Source organism: Danio rerio, chromosome 20, assembly GCF_049306965.1.
Source record: "Danio rerio strain Tuebingen ecotype United States chromosome 20, GRCz12tu, whole genome shotgun sequence".
Lineage (NCBI taxonomy): Eukaryota > Metazoa > Chordata > Actinopteri > Cypriniformes > Danionidae > Danio > Danio rerio.
The window spans coordinates 42792809-42809579 of NC_133195.1; the positions used below are offsets into that span (position 1 = coordinate 42792809).

Genomic DNA, 16771 nt, shown 5'->3' on the forward strand with positions numbered 1-16771 from the left:
CCACCCCTGGATCCAGATATTTAAAATGAACAGTGGCAACCAAACTCCAAATTTGAATAACAATGAATATTTTTTATATGATGAAATGCCCAAAAACTAAAATGAAACTGTATTTATCCCATTTAAGGTCATCATTTGTCTATTTTTAATTATTTATTTTAAACAAAGCAACCTCAAGCTGTCCGTTTTGGCATCTGCATAATTTGGCTAAATACTGTAAATAATAATTTATTAATTTATATATATATATATATATATATATATATATATATATATATATATATATATATATATATATATACACACACACACACACACACACACACACACACACACACATATATATATATATATATATATATATATATATATATATATATATATATATATATATATATATATATATATATATTAATAGAGGACACTCTACAGTTTGACAAATATTGCTGCTGTTGGGCAACATAATGTACTTTTGAGGCTTTTGTAGTTGTAGTAGATTAATGTAGTTGTTTAGAATGTAACTAAGCAGTTTATTTTTAAGGTTAGTGCCTATATTAAAATGCTTATCATTTCTGAGAGGTGCGTTGGCGAAAAATTAGCCTGTTCTTGAGCAAAGACGGTTGACAATGTTCATCCTCAAGATGGAAGCAGAGACAGCTTAATAAGCCCTAAGAGAAAACCAGCGTAATTTCAAACTAAAGTTGATCAAATCATAATTAAACAGGTAAATGACTTTCTAGGTCTCTCTAAATGCCTCTTTTGTATGTTGTAGTGCCTTATTTATACCATAGTAATATTGTGATCTTCCGATTGCAACAGAGAAATGCTGCAAAATCTTTGTAGACTCGCATTTCATGCCATTCTGGCTTATATACTTAAAATGTGAGCAAAATCAGCTGTTTTATCATCACTTTAGACATTACGATAGAGAATTTTTCAAATACTAGCTCTAAAGTGATGTTGGTGAATGAGCAACGGCTTCTGCTGTTCTGATGTCAGCTGCAGATGTGAATGGATAGTTGAAGAAAGTAGTTCTTTCTACAAAAAGCTTTTGAGACTCTCCGTGTTTGGTTTTATTTTTTATACACACAATTGTTATACAAACGCAATATCACACTCGTAGAAGTGCAATGTAGCTGTATATAATCACAGCCACATCGCACTGCTACTCGTGTGATATAGCTCATATATAGCAATGTTTTCTCCTCCTATTAATTATAATAAATTGGATTTTCCCTGCTGTCAGAACAGAACTGTATTCTATTTCTGACTAGAAACACTGATATAATGTATGTCAGATGGTTTGTAGTAAAAAATAGATTTTTAGATGCTAAAACAGTTGTTGGTAACGTCATCAAAGAGGATACACAAAGCTCACAATTTTGATTTAAAATCACTTTAAATTAATTGTGCATAATACATGCAAACGAGGGAAATTTGACGGCTCCAATTTAAGAGTTGCATTCGTAGACAAATCACAGATTATATACAGGCACAGATTCTACGTGCATAGAAACATAAATCATCATTCAAAAATAAAAACACCTCATTTGATTAAAGGGACAGTCCAGGCAAAAACTCTGTCATTACTTACAGCGGAAGACAAAATTATTGGAACATTTATTTTTTAAACATATTTCCCAAGAGCTGTTTAATGGAGAGATCTTTTTCAACATATTTTAAAAAGTAACAGTATTAATAATTAATTCTGACTTTGCCATGATGAAGTGCAATAAAAGTGAAATACAGTAGAAAAATTCCCTTGCTCTGTTAAATATCACTTGGGAAATATCTAAAAACGAATTAAATTTTCACAGGAAGGCTAATAATTTAGATTTCAACTGCAATCTTAGTTGTTTATACAATTCTTCTTCTACAAAACTGATATTATGAGGAATGTTGGTAAACTAACCAAACAAATAAATACTGCCAAAACAGTACCAGCATTCTTCAAAATATCCTTTCCTGAGGAAATAATTGCATATAGCTCATCTTGTGAGCTCCAGACCAAAAATCAAACACATTTGGAACAACACAACTACTTTTTGAGTGAACTATCCCTTATTACATGCACTGGAAACAAAAAAGTCATCTCAAAATTGTGAGGCAACTTGCTGCAGAGCTCTTTTGAGTTGACTCACCTTTAATCCCAAGTACTGCACTTGACTCGATTAAAATTGAGTAAACTCAAAAAATGTCCTGAAGCTGGTCGCTTTAAAATTTTAGATTGAGTCAACTTTTTTATTTTACAGTGTGGGTTCTCAATCTCGGTCCTGAAGGTCTGGTGTCCGGGGGATTTTAGCTTCAACCAGCCTCAACACCTGCAAGGATGTTTCTAGAAAGCCTAGTAAGAGCTTGATTAGCTAGCCCAGGTGTGTCTTATTAACGTTGGAGCCAACATCTGCAGGACACCGGACCTCCAGGACCACGATTGAGAACCCCATACCTTATTAAAATATTTGTTTTATTTTAAAGTCATCCTAAAATAAACTTTTAATTCAAGTCAATAAATCAGCACATCTGTTATTTAAAGGTGCAGTATGTAAGTTTGACAGTCAGTGGTTGAACTAGGTATCGCATTCCTGGATCAAAACAACCGCAAGCACAGGTTGCCAGATTAAGGACAGAGGAGCGAGTGTAGTGATCAAGCCTAAAAGCTGATTTAAATCATGTTCTTTATAAAAACGACGACACACGAAAGAAGGAATATCGTTCATATTAAAAGGAGTTTTTGTTCTAACCAACACCTTCAATTGATATATTAGAAACGGCTTCAATTTCTTGCACCTGAACAACAGAAAACTGACAAGGATCACCTCAGGTACACCTCATGTGCCTCATTATTCAGTGTTAAATGTTAATAATGCGAGTTTGAGTGCCATTTTACATGACATGTATTGCCATGTACTGAAAGCAGCAGCAGATAGTTCACTTCAGATCATGAAAATCAAATAAACCGTCTAAAACTGAACTTTAAAACTGTGAAATAATGCAATCCAACACATATCAGTGATTCAGCATCTACATTTAATAATTATAATAATTTATATTAATAATAATTTATTAATAATAATTTAATAATAACCTTTTCGTAAGTGAGTGTTTATTCTGTGCATCTAAATGGCTGTGTTTAAATTTCTGTTGTGTTTCATCTGATGCGAACAGCCAAATTGCTTATCACTGCAAATCTCTTTACATAGCATGATGTCAGGACACAGGGTTACGTTGTAACCTGCTCACTTAATGTTTAAGCTAGTATTATTAATAATATTTGCTAATTAATAACCTCATGTGGAACTCTGAATCTGCATCTCATTTTGGAGTCTACTACTGTCCACCAGAGGTCGCATTTCAGTCACGAGCGCATGCTTTGAGAGCCTTTCTGAAAGACTGAATGAATGAAATACGCGGTTTTCCACCAAGGTAACCCGGGGTGCTGAAATATAATTGGCTAAACTGGCATTGGGTAGGTTAAAAGAACCAAAACAAAGGCAGCAATCCAGCCTGAAATGCACATTTTCAAAGCAGAATATCTGACTTCAGCATTGTTTTTCAAATAAACAAGAATGTTGACTTGGCATGTTTCTTAAATATCTGCAAACATATTATGTTATTTTTATGCTTTAGAAAAGTCAAAAACATACATACAGCACCTTTAAAGTCATCCTAAAATAAAAAGCTCTTTTATTTCAAGTCAATAAATTGGCACATCTGTTATTTAAGACTCCTCAGTGTCATATAATCACACTCCCTCTCAACGAACAAACAGACAACACCATTATTTTCATATAAAAAATAAGCAATGTTTTTCATAAAAGGATCATTTTCAGGAGAGAAAAAGGCAAACATCGTTCACACCATCAGTTTTGGACAATACCTAACATGCACGTCTGTCAAGCGTTAAACCTTTCATCAAGGACTTTGAACCTCCATGTTGTCGATTAAAGTGTCTTTCTTGAGGAACTTTAAGGTGCGAACGGATCTCCAAACCCCAACATAACTATCGCTCAGAGACAGTCTCGTGGGATCATCTGACGGGACGGCGGGCCGTTCTAATTCTATAGACTCTGCTACTTTATTTTCACGAATATGATTCTGGTCTGCTGATTCTGACAGGCCACCATTGGGAACATCTTCTGGGATATTTGAAGGAATCTCCATCGTATCTCCATCAGGCTTGGCTGGCTCCACATACGGTTCTCCTGGTAGTTCTCCATCCTTAGCGGACTCATCCATATCCTGGTAGGCTACCTTTTTTTTGGTTTCGAAATACTTCACCACACAGTAGGTGACGGAGCCGACGGTGTTGACTACCACGCCTGCCACAAACAGTTTGGTGGGCATCACGTCACTGAAGGCCAGCATGCCCACAGTGATAGTAGCTATGCTTTTGACCACTCCAACAAAACTGGTGGTGACGGCCGAGTTTATATAAGTACAGTGAAGCGTGGTGAAGTTCATCGCACAGCCAATGAGGATGCAGGTAACGAAGATACCAGTGATGAACGGGTTCTTCCAGCCTTCGTATGTCCACATATCAATAGCATCCATGCTTACAATGGAGCAGATGAAGAGAACAGGGGTAGCCACCACTGCAATGGTGTACTGCGCCGTGAGCGGCCCGTAATCACTGTCTGAACTCACTTTCTGGATGAGCACCAAGTAGGAGGCGTGGACGATCACAGCTAAAATGCCAGTCACGTAGCCGAAAGGGTCACCTGTAAGATCTCCAGCACCTGCAGGAAAATGGAGTTAAACAGGGACTGTATGCACCGTGCATTATTTATGCTGAGAGAGATATTTATGCTGATGCATCATGATTGGCTCAGAGTATTAGAAACAGCATATGATTATATTATGCTATAGCATGTAGGGATTAGTTTTTGTTTTTAAAAGTAGGTCAAAACTCATTCTTGATCATATTAGACTGACTGATATACTGCATAATAATGCTGAAAATTCAGCTTTACATCAGAAGAATAAATTATTGTTATTGTAATTATTTTATTCCTCACATTGCTTGGACAAAATGTCCCTACAAGTATAGCAATGCCAGTACATTTGGACCTTGAGGGTTTTTTTTTGGTCCCTCAAAAGGGAAACTGCTCATAAATCACTTTGAAAGTGTAAAAATGGAGATTGTTTACTGTGTGGGCTGGGTTTTAAGGTAGGGATACAGTATATAAAGTACAGTATACAAATCATAATAATAGGGAGCTGTACAAGTGTGTGCATTTATTCTCATAATTGCATAGCCAATAATAATAATAATAATAATAGCATAACCATCTGTATCATGGGGTTAAAAGGCAACAAATTATTATTATTATTTTTGCTGAAAACGTTATAAGCCGATACACTATTTGTGACAACTGGCCCCAATAAATGAGAACGATCTTATCTTCCTGGCAACATGGTGTAGATTTATGACTATATCTTATGGGCCTATATTTATTATTTATTATGGCAATTGCTATATAGAAACTAGATATTGGAGTAAACACAACAAATACATATACTCGGTGTGTTGTCTATTTTTTTCATTACTAAATTTTAAGTGAACTATCCCTTATTATTATATTTGTTTTTATTTTACTGTCATCAGAAAAAACAGGATATTTGCATTAACTATACAGTATATTTGCTATAAAGATTAAAATAAAGTAAAAACACAACAAAAATGTTTACAATGTAAAAAATGCTGGGTTCCACACAATTTCTTGTTGTCACAACACAAATAAATTGTGTTGATTCAGCTCATTATAAACAAGTAGTTTGAACAATTTTGTCGTCTATTTTCATTTCTCAATTTTGAGTGTATTATCCCTTATTAGTATATCTATTTTATTTTAAAGTCATCTTAAAATACAGTATATTTATTTTAGCTATTTGCTATAAGGATTCAAATAAAGTAAAAACACAACAAAAATTATATAAAACACTGTAAAAAATGCTCTGTTCCACACAATTTTTTCATGTTGTCAACATAAATAGATTGAGTTAGCTTAATCACTTTTACAAATTTAAGTGGAATGAACAAAACAATTGTTGTCCCCAAAACCCCTAAGAATTGTGTTGGTTCAGCTCCTTTTAAAGAAGTAGTTTGAACAAGCGGCTAAAGTATTTTTTCAGTGCACTCATTATTTTGTCATATATTTTTCATTTCTAAATTTTAAGTAAACTATCCCTTATTAGTATATTTGTTTTATTTTAAAGTCATATTAAAATACAGGATATTTCTTTTAACTATATATTTGCTATAAGGATTAAAATAAAGAACAACAAAAATCTATACTTATTATGTCATTTATTTTTCATTTCTAAATTCTGAGTGAACTATCCCTTAATATTATATTTGTTTTATTTAAGTCATATTATAATAAAGGATATTTATTTTATTTGCTAAAAGGAATAAAATAAAGCAAAAGCACAAAAAAATGTATACTCATAAGGCCTGTATGTTGTCTGTTTTTTTATTTTGAGTGAACTATCCCTTATTAGTATATTTGTTTTATTTTAAAGTCATCATAAAATAAAGGATCTTTATTTCAACTATATATTGGCTATTAGGATTAAAATTAAGTAAAAACACAATAAAACATATGCTCCTTATGTCGTCTATTTTTCAGTTCTAAATTTTGAGTGAACTATCCCTTAATAGTATATTTGTTTTATTTGGAAATCATCGTAAAATAAAGGTTATTTTATATTAACTATAATACTATAATTTGCTATAATAATTAAAATAAAAACTAAACAAAAATGTATAATCATTATTATATCATGTACTTCTCACTTTATATACGCCTATATGATTCACTTTCTTTTTAACACTTTTCACAACGCTTAGCTTACATATTGTTGCACTTTCGTTGGTTCTATTGCTCCCCTGTGACTACTACCTTAAAAACAATCCTAAAACAGTTATTATCTTGTTATTTTCTCACCAGCCAGAGCTGCTCCTCCAGTGGTGATGAGGACCGCTGTGATGACTCCAGCTGACGGGATCCCGTTCTTCAACACACACACTCCAATCCCCAGCGTCACCAAGGGCAGGCATCGCTTAAACACCACATACATGGGCAAACTCAGTCCCCTGAGAGACCACAGAGTCAACGTGGACTGCAAAGTTGCCAAAATACACACGCTCGCAAAAACTTTAACCAACTGTAGACTGAACGGAGGTATATCTATCTTGCCTAGTCTCCTCAGCACCTCTAGCGTGAGCGCCGCAGTGCCGCTGGTCAGACACTGAATTAAAGTCAGATACGTGAAGCTGTAGGTCGTGATAAGGAATTTTAGCAGAATATTTAGCGACCCCGAAAAGAATCCGTGAGCAACGGCGACGGTGATGCCCAGCATGCGTCCTTTGCAAACTTCCATGTCTCCGTTTGACCGGGGTTTCCCTGGGTCTCTGTGAGGCACTGCTGAATATTCACGTCCAGTGCGCTCTATCGCGTCATTCACACACACACGGGAGCGCGGGCGCGGGACAGGCGCAGATCCTCTACGGTCTTCCTTCTCTGTTCACTGATTGAATTGGAGTGAACTGCAGCCAATCCATTTACTTTCACGTACCTTACACTTTTAGCTCTCCGAGGAGCTAGTTCACAGTGGTCAAAATAATAAAAGCAGTGCGCATTTTAGATCTGCAAACACTAAACAAAACGAACTTTAAGTCTTAACGAATGCTCAGCTTTAAGTGCCTCAAATAAAACTGAATTACACTGGTCAAATAGATAAATAATAATGACAATTAAAAGGATAGTTCACCCAAAAATGAAAATTCTTTCATCATTTACTCCACTGGTTCCAATTCCATTACTTTCTTCTGTTGAACACAAAATAAGATACTTTGAAGAATGTTGAAAAGTAGCATCCACTGACTTTCATAGTTTCATAGCTTTGATTTTGGTGCTTTTGTTATGGCTTGATGTTTGAAAAACATATGCAAAGTCAAAAAGGTTCTGTTTGTGAGTAACAAACTGTCAGATCAATCTTGCCTTGACAATAAACACCAGCATTACCTAAACATGAGAAGTACCGCTCCAGCATCTCTTATTATAAGCCCCTTTTACACAGTGATACCGGTAAATTCCAGAAGTTTTCCAGAACAACTTTACCACTAAATTCAAATTAGACTCACAATGGGGTTCAGTTTAGTGGTCAATTCAAGTATGACAGTTTCAGCCCAATAAATCTTGCATTGACATCCTGAAATATGGCCATGGAATCAGTCTTCCAACATGGTTGTTTGATGAATAAAAAGCTACATAATGCATAAGATAGGGTTAAAAGTATTGATTTCAAACATGTTACACTCCAGAAACTTATCACTCCACTAACAACCCAAACATAATCTCTATTTTCTTTTTACTGAAATTTAAATCACTTTTGTTTTAGCCAGGCAATATTTTTTTTCTACATTTTTTTATACAGTAACACCTTTAAAAAAAGCAAGCATGCAGTAAATGTTAAGTAAATTAGATTTTTTTTTTGGGTGAACTTTAATGCCTTTAACTCTTTGATAGGTACACTGCTACAGTAGATAGCACAATTTTTAGGTTTATGGAACATAGTAAATTTTCTAAAGTTAAAGTTTGCATGACAGAATTCATGTTTACAATATCAAAGCCTTTATATCTGGCAGCTCTGGCATTTCAAGGGCATTTGGCTAATAACCAGCCATTAGAAAAACAGCCAGACCATGTACAACCTTATACTACATATATATATATATATATATATATATATATATATATATATATATATATATATATATATATATATATATATATATATATACAGTTGAAGTCAGAATTATTAAACCCCCTCTGAATTTGTTATTCTAATTAAAATATTTCCCAAATGTTGTTTAACAGAGTAAGGAAATGTTCACAGTAGGGTTGTAACAATATACCGGTATGACGGTTTACCACGATTTGAACGTGCACGATTATCATACCATGAACAATTGCACATCAACGGTTTTAACCCTTAAAGACCGAGACAGCCGCCCGCGGCTAAAAATAAGTATTGCTCTTAAATGTTTAATAACTTTTGATCCGCTGATCCGATTCATACAATTCAAAGATTGGCATAAAGAAGAGAATCTCAGCTTTCCAGTGCTGTATCACATAACAGCACTCATAACAACCGGAATCAGTGCGGTTACGTCATCAACATTTGACAACGCTGATTTGACAAAGAAACGCTCGTCACTGTGTCTCCGGACAAATCAGACATGATACATTGATGCATTGTCCCTCCTCCATGCCCAGATTGGTTCAAACTCGCTATATCACAACCAATAAGCATAGGTTTCGCTTTTGTTTGTGGACCAAGCTTTTTGAACAACACGGAATGAGAGAAAGGCATACATTTATGCGCGGCTAAATAAAACGCAAAAAAAAAAGTTTTGCATGAAATAATTCTCATACTAAGTACTTTTGCATGCACAGCAGCAAAGAAACATGACAAAACAGTGACACAGCAAAGACGAACTGCTGCTCTTGCTGTTTTCAAAAGACGCAAATGAAGATGCAGCTGTTTGTCTGCATTGCAGACAACCATATCCAAATCCATAGACAACCATATCCATGCTGGCACATAAAACCTAAGGATGTTCCATATTGAATCTAGTTTCGTTATGTAACTATTTATAGTATAGTAAATATTTATATCTATTTTTTACTGAGGATTTGCACCATGTTTATTTGGACTTTATTTGGACTTTGACACATTATTTATTATTTTCTTATTTTTATTTGTTCATTGTAAGTGGTATTGTTTATAGTAACTAAAAATATATTATTTGGAAAAAGTCAAATTTGCTTCACTGTTCTATTATTTTGTAACATACCGTATACCGCGAAACCGTCAAACCGTGGTATTGTTTTAGACGATTATCATACCGTGAAAAATTCATACCGTTACAACCCTAGTTCACAGTATGAATCATCATCAAATATGATCAGTCTGATCAGTTTAAAAAAAAAAAAAACATTTTAAGGTAAAAATTATTCCCTTTAAGCGATATTTTTTCGATAGTCTATAGAACAAACCATCGTTATACAGTAACTTTCCTAATTACTCTAACCTGCCTTTAACCGAATTAACCTAGTTAAGCCTTTAAATGTCTTGAAAAAATCTAGTAAAATATTATTTACTGTCATCATGGCAAAGATAAAATAAATCAGTTATTAAAAATAAGTTATTGTTTAGAAATTTGTTGAAAAAAATGTCTTTGTTAAACAGAAATTGAAGAAAAGAATAATTTTAGGGGGGCTAATAATTCTGATTTCAACTGTATAAAATAAATATACTCATTTAATACTACAAGCTTATACATCCATATTGATGTTTTATTATACCTGTAAATGCTTCAAGAATTTGAAAACAATTTTAGCTCTAAATTTTGCTTGATCTCATCACTATTATACATTAACTAATTTATATATTTTTTTAATGCTGTTTTAGCACATTTACACAATTTTGATTGGTTAGGAAAAATGAGTCTATATGATTATAAAAACATACAAACTTTTTATGCTCAACAGTTCTCACTTAGAGATTGCTTGACACTATTAGCAGGTTTGGCATGCTGTGCCGGGAGAGAACCCTGAGCTCAGATATAATTGAGCTCAGGGCTCCCGCCTGGTCAATGAGCATATAAGGGGGTTTGAAATCAGGTAGGTCTCAAGAGCTACCCTTGGTAAAAGGAGTAAAAGGAGGAGATGGGGTGAAAGGGGGATTCTTCCTAAACAGAGTAGGGTGAAATAGGCCTATTTATGGTAGGCTTGAATCAATCTGTCAGGTTATTTCTGGTTACGGATGAGAGGCCAGACACGATCAACCATATCACATGCTCCTTTAGTAATTAGTTCATAAAATTAAACATTGTGCAACATTTTGGAAATTTTATTTAATGGTTACCTAAAACACCTACTATTAAGATACCTTACCTTAAAAAAAAAAAAAAAAAAAAAAAACTTACTTTATAAAAATGTTTAACATGGCATGCGTCTCAAACTTTGATATAATATTCACCTCTACAGCAATTTAAAATACCTTGAGCACAATTTGGTAGGCAGTACTCAGGAACCGGACTCACTACAAAATAACTGAACTACAAAATAACCGGAATTGATGAACTGCTCTTATTTATTAACACAAGTTTAACAAACCGGATTTAATCCATTAGAGAAAAACAACATACACCTACCACAAAATTATTAGACATCAATAAGGCACTCACCGTTTAAGGTAAACTCACTTTAGCTTGATTTTACACTCATCAAGCACTATAATAACATCACACTCCTAAAGGCGAGGTGTGAGATTCTAGCGCTCCCTCGGGTTCTGCTGTAACAGCGTCATTAGGAAAACTGCAGTGAAATCTTGGCAAACTCTGCACCTGTGATTGAAATGGAGCCGTGATTCCCTTATGTCCTGCAGAAACCTCAGTACATGGTGAACGGGTTTCTACACCGCAGCCAGAGATGAAGGACTGAACACTTTCACAGTCTCGTCCCAGGAGCAGTCCACAACCTGAGAAAAAAACACCACAGTCACACAGTTAGCTTCAGGTATTATAACATGTCAGGCAACACAAATAGTTATGAATATAATGAGAAATTAAAATTTTCTTAGTCTTTTTTTAGATTTTAGGAATTCTTTTCTACTTTTATAGACACAAAAATTATTAAATCCATTGTTAAAATAAAAAGTAGAGGACTTTGAAGATAATTTAACTTAATAAATGTGTAATCCTCACTGAGTGGACAATATTCTATTATTTGATTTGATTCTGCAACACACCATTATTTCAGCTTTACTAAACTATAATGTAGAAAGAAAGAAAATACTGTAATTACATGTTGAAAAACAATCATAAATATGACAAAAGACATGAAAGTTTGATTCCAAAATCTCAATAAAAGCTTTAAAAGAAGAACATATGACACAACACTAATAAGAAAGAAAGAGATTGCCATAAATGTACTGACTTTTTAGTATTTCTGATTGAAACTCTTCTTAAAAATGTTCTTCTACAAAAAAATGGTAACACTTAACAATAAGGTTCATTAGTTAATGCATTTACTAACATGAACTAAACATGAACAACACATGTACAGCATTTATTAATCATAATTGAACATTTACTAAAGCATTATTAACATCCAAGTCCATGCTTGTTAACATTAGTTAATGCACCATGAGTTAACATGAACTAACAATGAACAACTGTATTTTCATTAACTAACGTTAACTAACATGAACAAATACAGTAGTAAATGTATTGTTCATTGTTTGTTCATGTTAGTAAATGCATTAATTAACATTACCTAATGAACCTTATTGCAAAGTGTGACCAAAAAAATGTTGTCAAACAAAACACAACAATGATGATTTCACTGCAAGTCACAATACATAAATGAATACAAAAGTCCTTCTCAATTAAACTGGTACTGAAAAACAAATAAAAAAGATTTCTATTCATATGATGCTTGAAATGCACAATAATAATGTTCGGCCAACAAATAGTTTCTTTTGATGCTGCTTCAAAGCCTTTATAAAGCATATACACAAAAATTGCTACTATAGCACAACAAAGACCCACTGTCATTTCCTCATTATAAATCATAACAGTAGAATCAAACCAGAATAAGGGCAGCTGACATAACATCTGTATATAAAAACAAAATCTGTATCAAATTACACACCTGTGTACAAATAAAGCACCAAACCTACAGAAGTGTTTTTGGACTGTGATCTACACATATGCTCATTGATTTAAAGAATGGACTCTTTTCACATTCCGGGTTTCTCAGTAGGGGTTTTTGTCATTGTTGGGTAAACTAAGAGCACAGTGAATGGGAGAGTACAACAAATATATTTTTACAATCGTATTTGGTGATATAATAAAAGAAAAGCTCCAAAATGGTGTTATCAAGACTTTCAGAAATAGGGAAAAATTGTGTGAGACTGATAGCGGCTGATAGATGCTGTTTTAGAAATGCCTCACACAATCCGTAGTTTGATACAAAGATGATATACATACATATAAATATACATTAAATAAAAAATGTAAGAATTTAAGATGCTGATGACCGTTAAATGAATCGTGAAAAGGCTTGTTTAAATGTCAAACATTACGTTTCAAGTATAGTATATTTTGAACAAAATCGGTTTTAATACATCTTAAAATAATTTAACCCATTTCAACCACCTGGTTGAACTTTTTTTTATAAAACTATAAAGTGGTTTTTGCGATTTGGATCTTCCGAGTGGTGTCAGAAACACTATTTAAAAATCAGATTTCTTGCAATTTTACATTTATTTATGGTTACTACAAGGTTTTACCCATTTGTCAAATCCATTTAATCATTTAAAATACAATAAAATGTAGTATGATTGCTTATTGTTTTACACATTTTAATAAGCACAGGTCAGAAAAAAAAAAATCTGTTTCATTTTTACTACTGTATATGTTATGCTGTATGCCATGGACATTATATATATTGTTTTTAACAAAAAGATTTAAATAGACAGTATAGTTGCATTGAGGACGACTTTAACAAAAAACCAAGGCAAGTTTGACATAAAAAAAAAACTTTGTTGACAAACCCACATAACTGTAGTCTAGTTTAGTATTTTATTAAAAGTACAATAAGTATTTCTACCTCAAATGGCCATTATCAATTACAAAAGGCATATTATTTCAGTGTAGACATTTTTCATACATTTTTCATATGTTTAAAATATATATACAAATTAGGCAATGCCTACATTTTTTTTTGTATGCATGGAAACGTATATTGGTGATTATTTTTAAATTAGTTATCCAAAATAATATTTCCAAGTGTATTGGAAAAAAGACAATGTAATAATTTCTAAAATTCACAACAAATTATTTTTCAGTTCAATTCAATTCACCTTTATTTATATAGCGCTTTTACAAAGTAGATTGTGCCAAAGCAGCTTCACATAAAAGATTACAGTAACTTGAAACTGTGTAAGAGCAGTTTTCAGAGTTGAAGTACAGTCTCGTTCAGTGTGATTTAATTTTCACTGCTGAAAGTCTAAACACTGATGAGCAAATCTATTGATGCACAGCTCTACAGGCCCCAAACCATGTAAGCCAGTGGCGAGGAACAAAACTTCACCACGAAAGTGAAAGAAAAAAAAACCTTGAGAGAAACCAGGCTCAGCTGGGCATGACCATTTCTCCTCTGGCCTTCTTGTGCAGAGCTGCAGTCTTTCAACTCATATTCTCAACAGTCAAATTTCAAAACATTTTTACTGTAGTAAAAAACCTTTGTTCTCTACTTGCCAGATGCAAAGCAAAGAAACTTCACTGACTTGTAGCTCTTATGCAATTACATATTGCAAAAAAGGCCATAAATATAACAAAAAAGATATCAAAGTTTGTTTCTAAAACGTCAACAGAAGCTTTAAATGAAAATATGACCCGACAAATATAATATCCAGTGGTTTCAGAATAACCGACTATTCTAGTGATTCTTGAATTCCTACAGTTGTAGTCTTATGTTAATATAGAATTATTAGCCTCACCCCAATACCGTGATGTCCTCTTCTTTCTAAAGTTGGAAAAAATTAGACTGTCTAGAGGTTCATCTAACCAGTTTAAGAAAGACTTTGGACCCATTTAGGAAATATATCCAAGAACAAGCCACATTAATATTTACCTTTTTATTTGTTGGTATGTATTTTTTTTCTCATTGTATGCGCTTAAGTTAATACTTTCTATACATTTTGAAATATAATTGTTTTGTTTTGTCTTGTTTTTTTTTTTTTTACTGTATTTTGCCATAAGTAATAAATAAAATTATAAAAATGAAATAAAAGATTAGCCTCGCTTGTATATTTCTTATACAAAAATACAGAAATTGGGGAGAATTTTTTTTTCAACACATTTCTGTACATAATAATTTTAATAAATAATTTCTAATAAATTATTTTTTTTTACCTTTGTCATGATGACAGTACATAATATTTTTCAAGATACTAGTCTTCAAGTGCAATTTAAAGGCTTAGCTAGGTTAATTAAGTAAGAGTAATAAGGCAAATCATTGTATAACGATGGCTTGTTCTGTAGACAATCAGAAAAAAAATATATATAATAAGGGGCTAAAAATATTGTCTATTCTATTATCTAAAATGGTTTTTAAAAATTAAAGAATTGTTTTTTCTAGCTTAAATAAAACAAATAAGACTTTCTCCAGAAGAAAACATATTATCACACTGTGAAAAATTATTTGCTTTGTTAAACCCCATTTGGGAAATATGTGAAAAAGAAAAAACATTAAAGAAAGGGGTAATAATTTTGACTTCAACTGTATATAAATCCACTTTTATAAATTAAATTTGATGAGGGCCCGCATACTGCATGAGTATACTGCATACAATTCAAATAAAAAAATCCCACTGTGATTCAACACACCAGCGCTTTCATATCCATATTACTATTAATACAATTTCAAAAGGCACAGTTAGCCCTATACGCAAAACTCCACTCATTATGAAAGTGATCTATCGATGCCCAAGCAAAGCTCCACTCCTCTTTATTGTGGTCCTTTCCTCCGTATCTCATTACTCCAGAGCCCGTGACTCACCCACTGAGGGAGAAAAGTGCTTCATTAATTACTTTACTGCAAAATGCACAACAGAGAGCCAGGACAAGCAGACGCAAAAGTGAACGGGTGGTCAGCCGATAACACAAGAGTTCAATATAACTGGAGGCAGGAGAGCGAGAATGTGATCTGCAGCTCCGCTCTGCTTTTCTGAGAAACAATATCTGTTAAAGTACAGAATGCATGTCCTCTTCTGGAGAGACGTTTCAGCTGCTTGCCGGAGGTATATGATGTATCACCTGCTGTGGGTGGAGATGAAGTCGGAGCTGCGCTTTTGCTTGAGAACCGGTTATAGTATAATTACGACATCCGAAAGCTTCACTTTGTTTAAAGGCATAAAGACAGTACTGATGTTCAATGTGTGCACAAGAAATGACCAGAGGCGATCGATCAAATCCATGTGTACGAAACAAGGCTACAGAAGAGAGAGTTTTAGGAATGAGGGTTACTTTGTTTTTTAAGTACCAGTAATTAACCAATGTACACTCAACGGCCACTTTATTAGGTACACCGTACTAGTACCGGGTTAAATTCGCATTTGCCTTCAGAACTGCCTCAATCCTTTGTGGCATAGAACCGACAAGGTACTAGAATTTATTCCTTGAGATTTTGGTCCTTATTGACATGATAGCATCATGCTGTTGCTGCAGATTTGTAAACTGCATATCCATGATGCAAATCTCCTGTTCCACCACACCCTGAAGGTGCTCTATTAGATTTAAATCTGGTGACTGTGGAGGCCATTTGAGTACAGTGAACTCATGTTCAACAAACCAGTTTGAGATGATTCGCGCTGTATGACATGGTGCCTTATCCTGCTGAAAGTAGCCATCAGAACAAGGGAACACTGTGGTCATAAAGGGATGGACATGGTCAACAATACTCAGGTAGGCCCAAAGTGTGCCAAGAAAATATCCCCCACACCATGACACCACCAAAGCTAGCCTGAACCATTGATACAAGGCAGGATGGATCCATGCTTTCATGTTGTTGATATCAAATTCTGACCCTACCATCCAAATGTCGCAGCAGAAATGGAGACTCATCAGACCAGGCAACGTTTTTTCCAATCTTCTATTGTTCAATTTTGGTGTGCCTATGCAAATTGTAGCCTC

The 16771-nt window shown here is 33.8% G+C and overlaps 3 protein-coding genes across 6 annotated transcripts in view; 1 reads left to right on the forward strand and 2 right to left on the reverse strand.

The window, feature by feature from the left end:
• Positions 1 to 16771, forward strand: part of esco2 (establishment of sister chromatid cohesion N-acetyltransferase 2) — a 365881-nt gene that overhangs the window by 164833 nt on the left and 184277 nt on the right. The gene's annotated exons all lie outside the window — the stretch shown is intronic.
• On the reverse strand, positions 3097 to 7546 carry slc35d3 (solute carrier family 35 member D3). The gene is made up of 2 exons (XM_688872.10): positions 6948 to 7546; positions 3097 to 4736 (listed from the first exon to the last, which is right to left on the reverse strand). Exons 1-2 carry the CDS (start codon positions 7381 to 7383, stop codon positions 3913 to 3915), a joined length of 1260 nt encoding a protein of 419 aa, XP_693964.1. The 5' UTR covers positions 7384 to 7546; the 3' UTR covers positions 3097 to 3912.
• Positions 11146 to 16771, reverse strand: part of pex7 (peroxisomal biogenesis factor 7) — a 61835-nt gene continuing 56209 nt past the window's right edge. For 3 of the 4 annotated variants that reach the window (XR_012395481.1, XR_012395482.1, XM_073932433.1), the window contains one exon: positions 11146 to 11550. Coding sequence is in view for 2 of the 4 variants with exons in the window: in XM_073932433.1 (XP_073788534.1) it covers positions 11485 to 11550 (66 nt within the window). In the remaining 2 variants the exon portion in view is untranslated. 4 annotated transcript variants of the gene reach the window in all.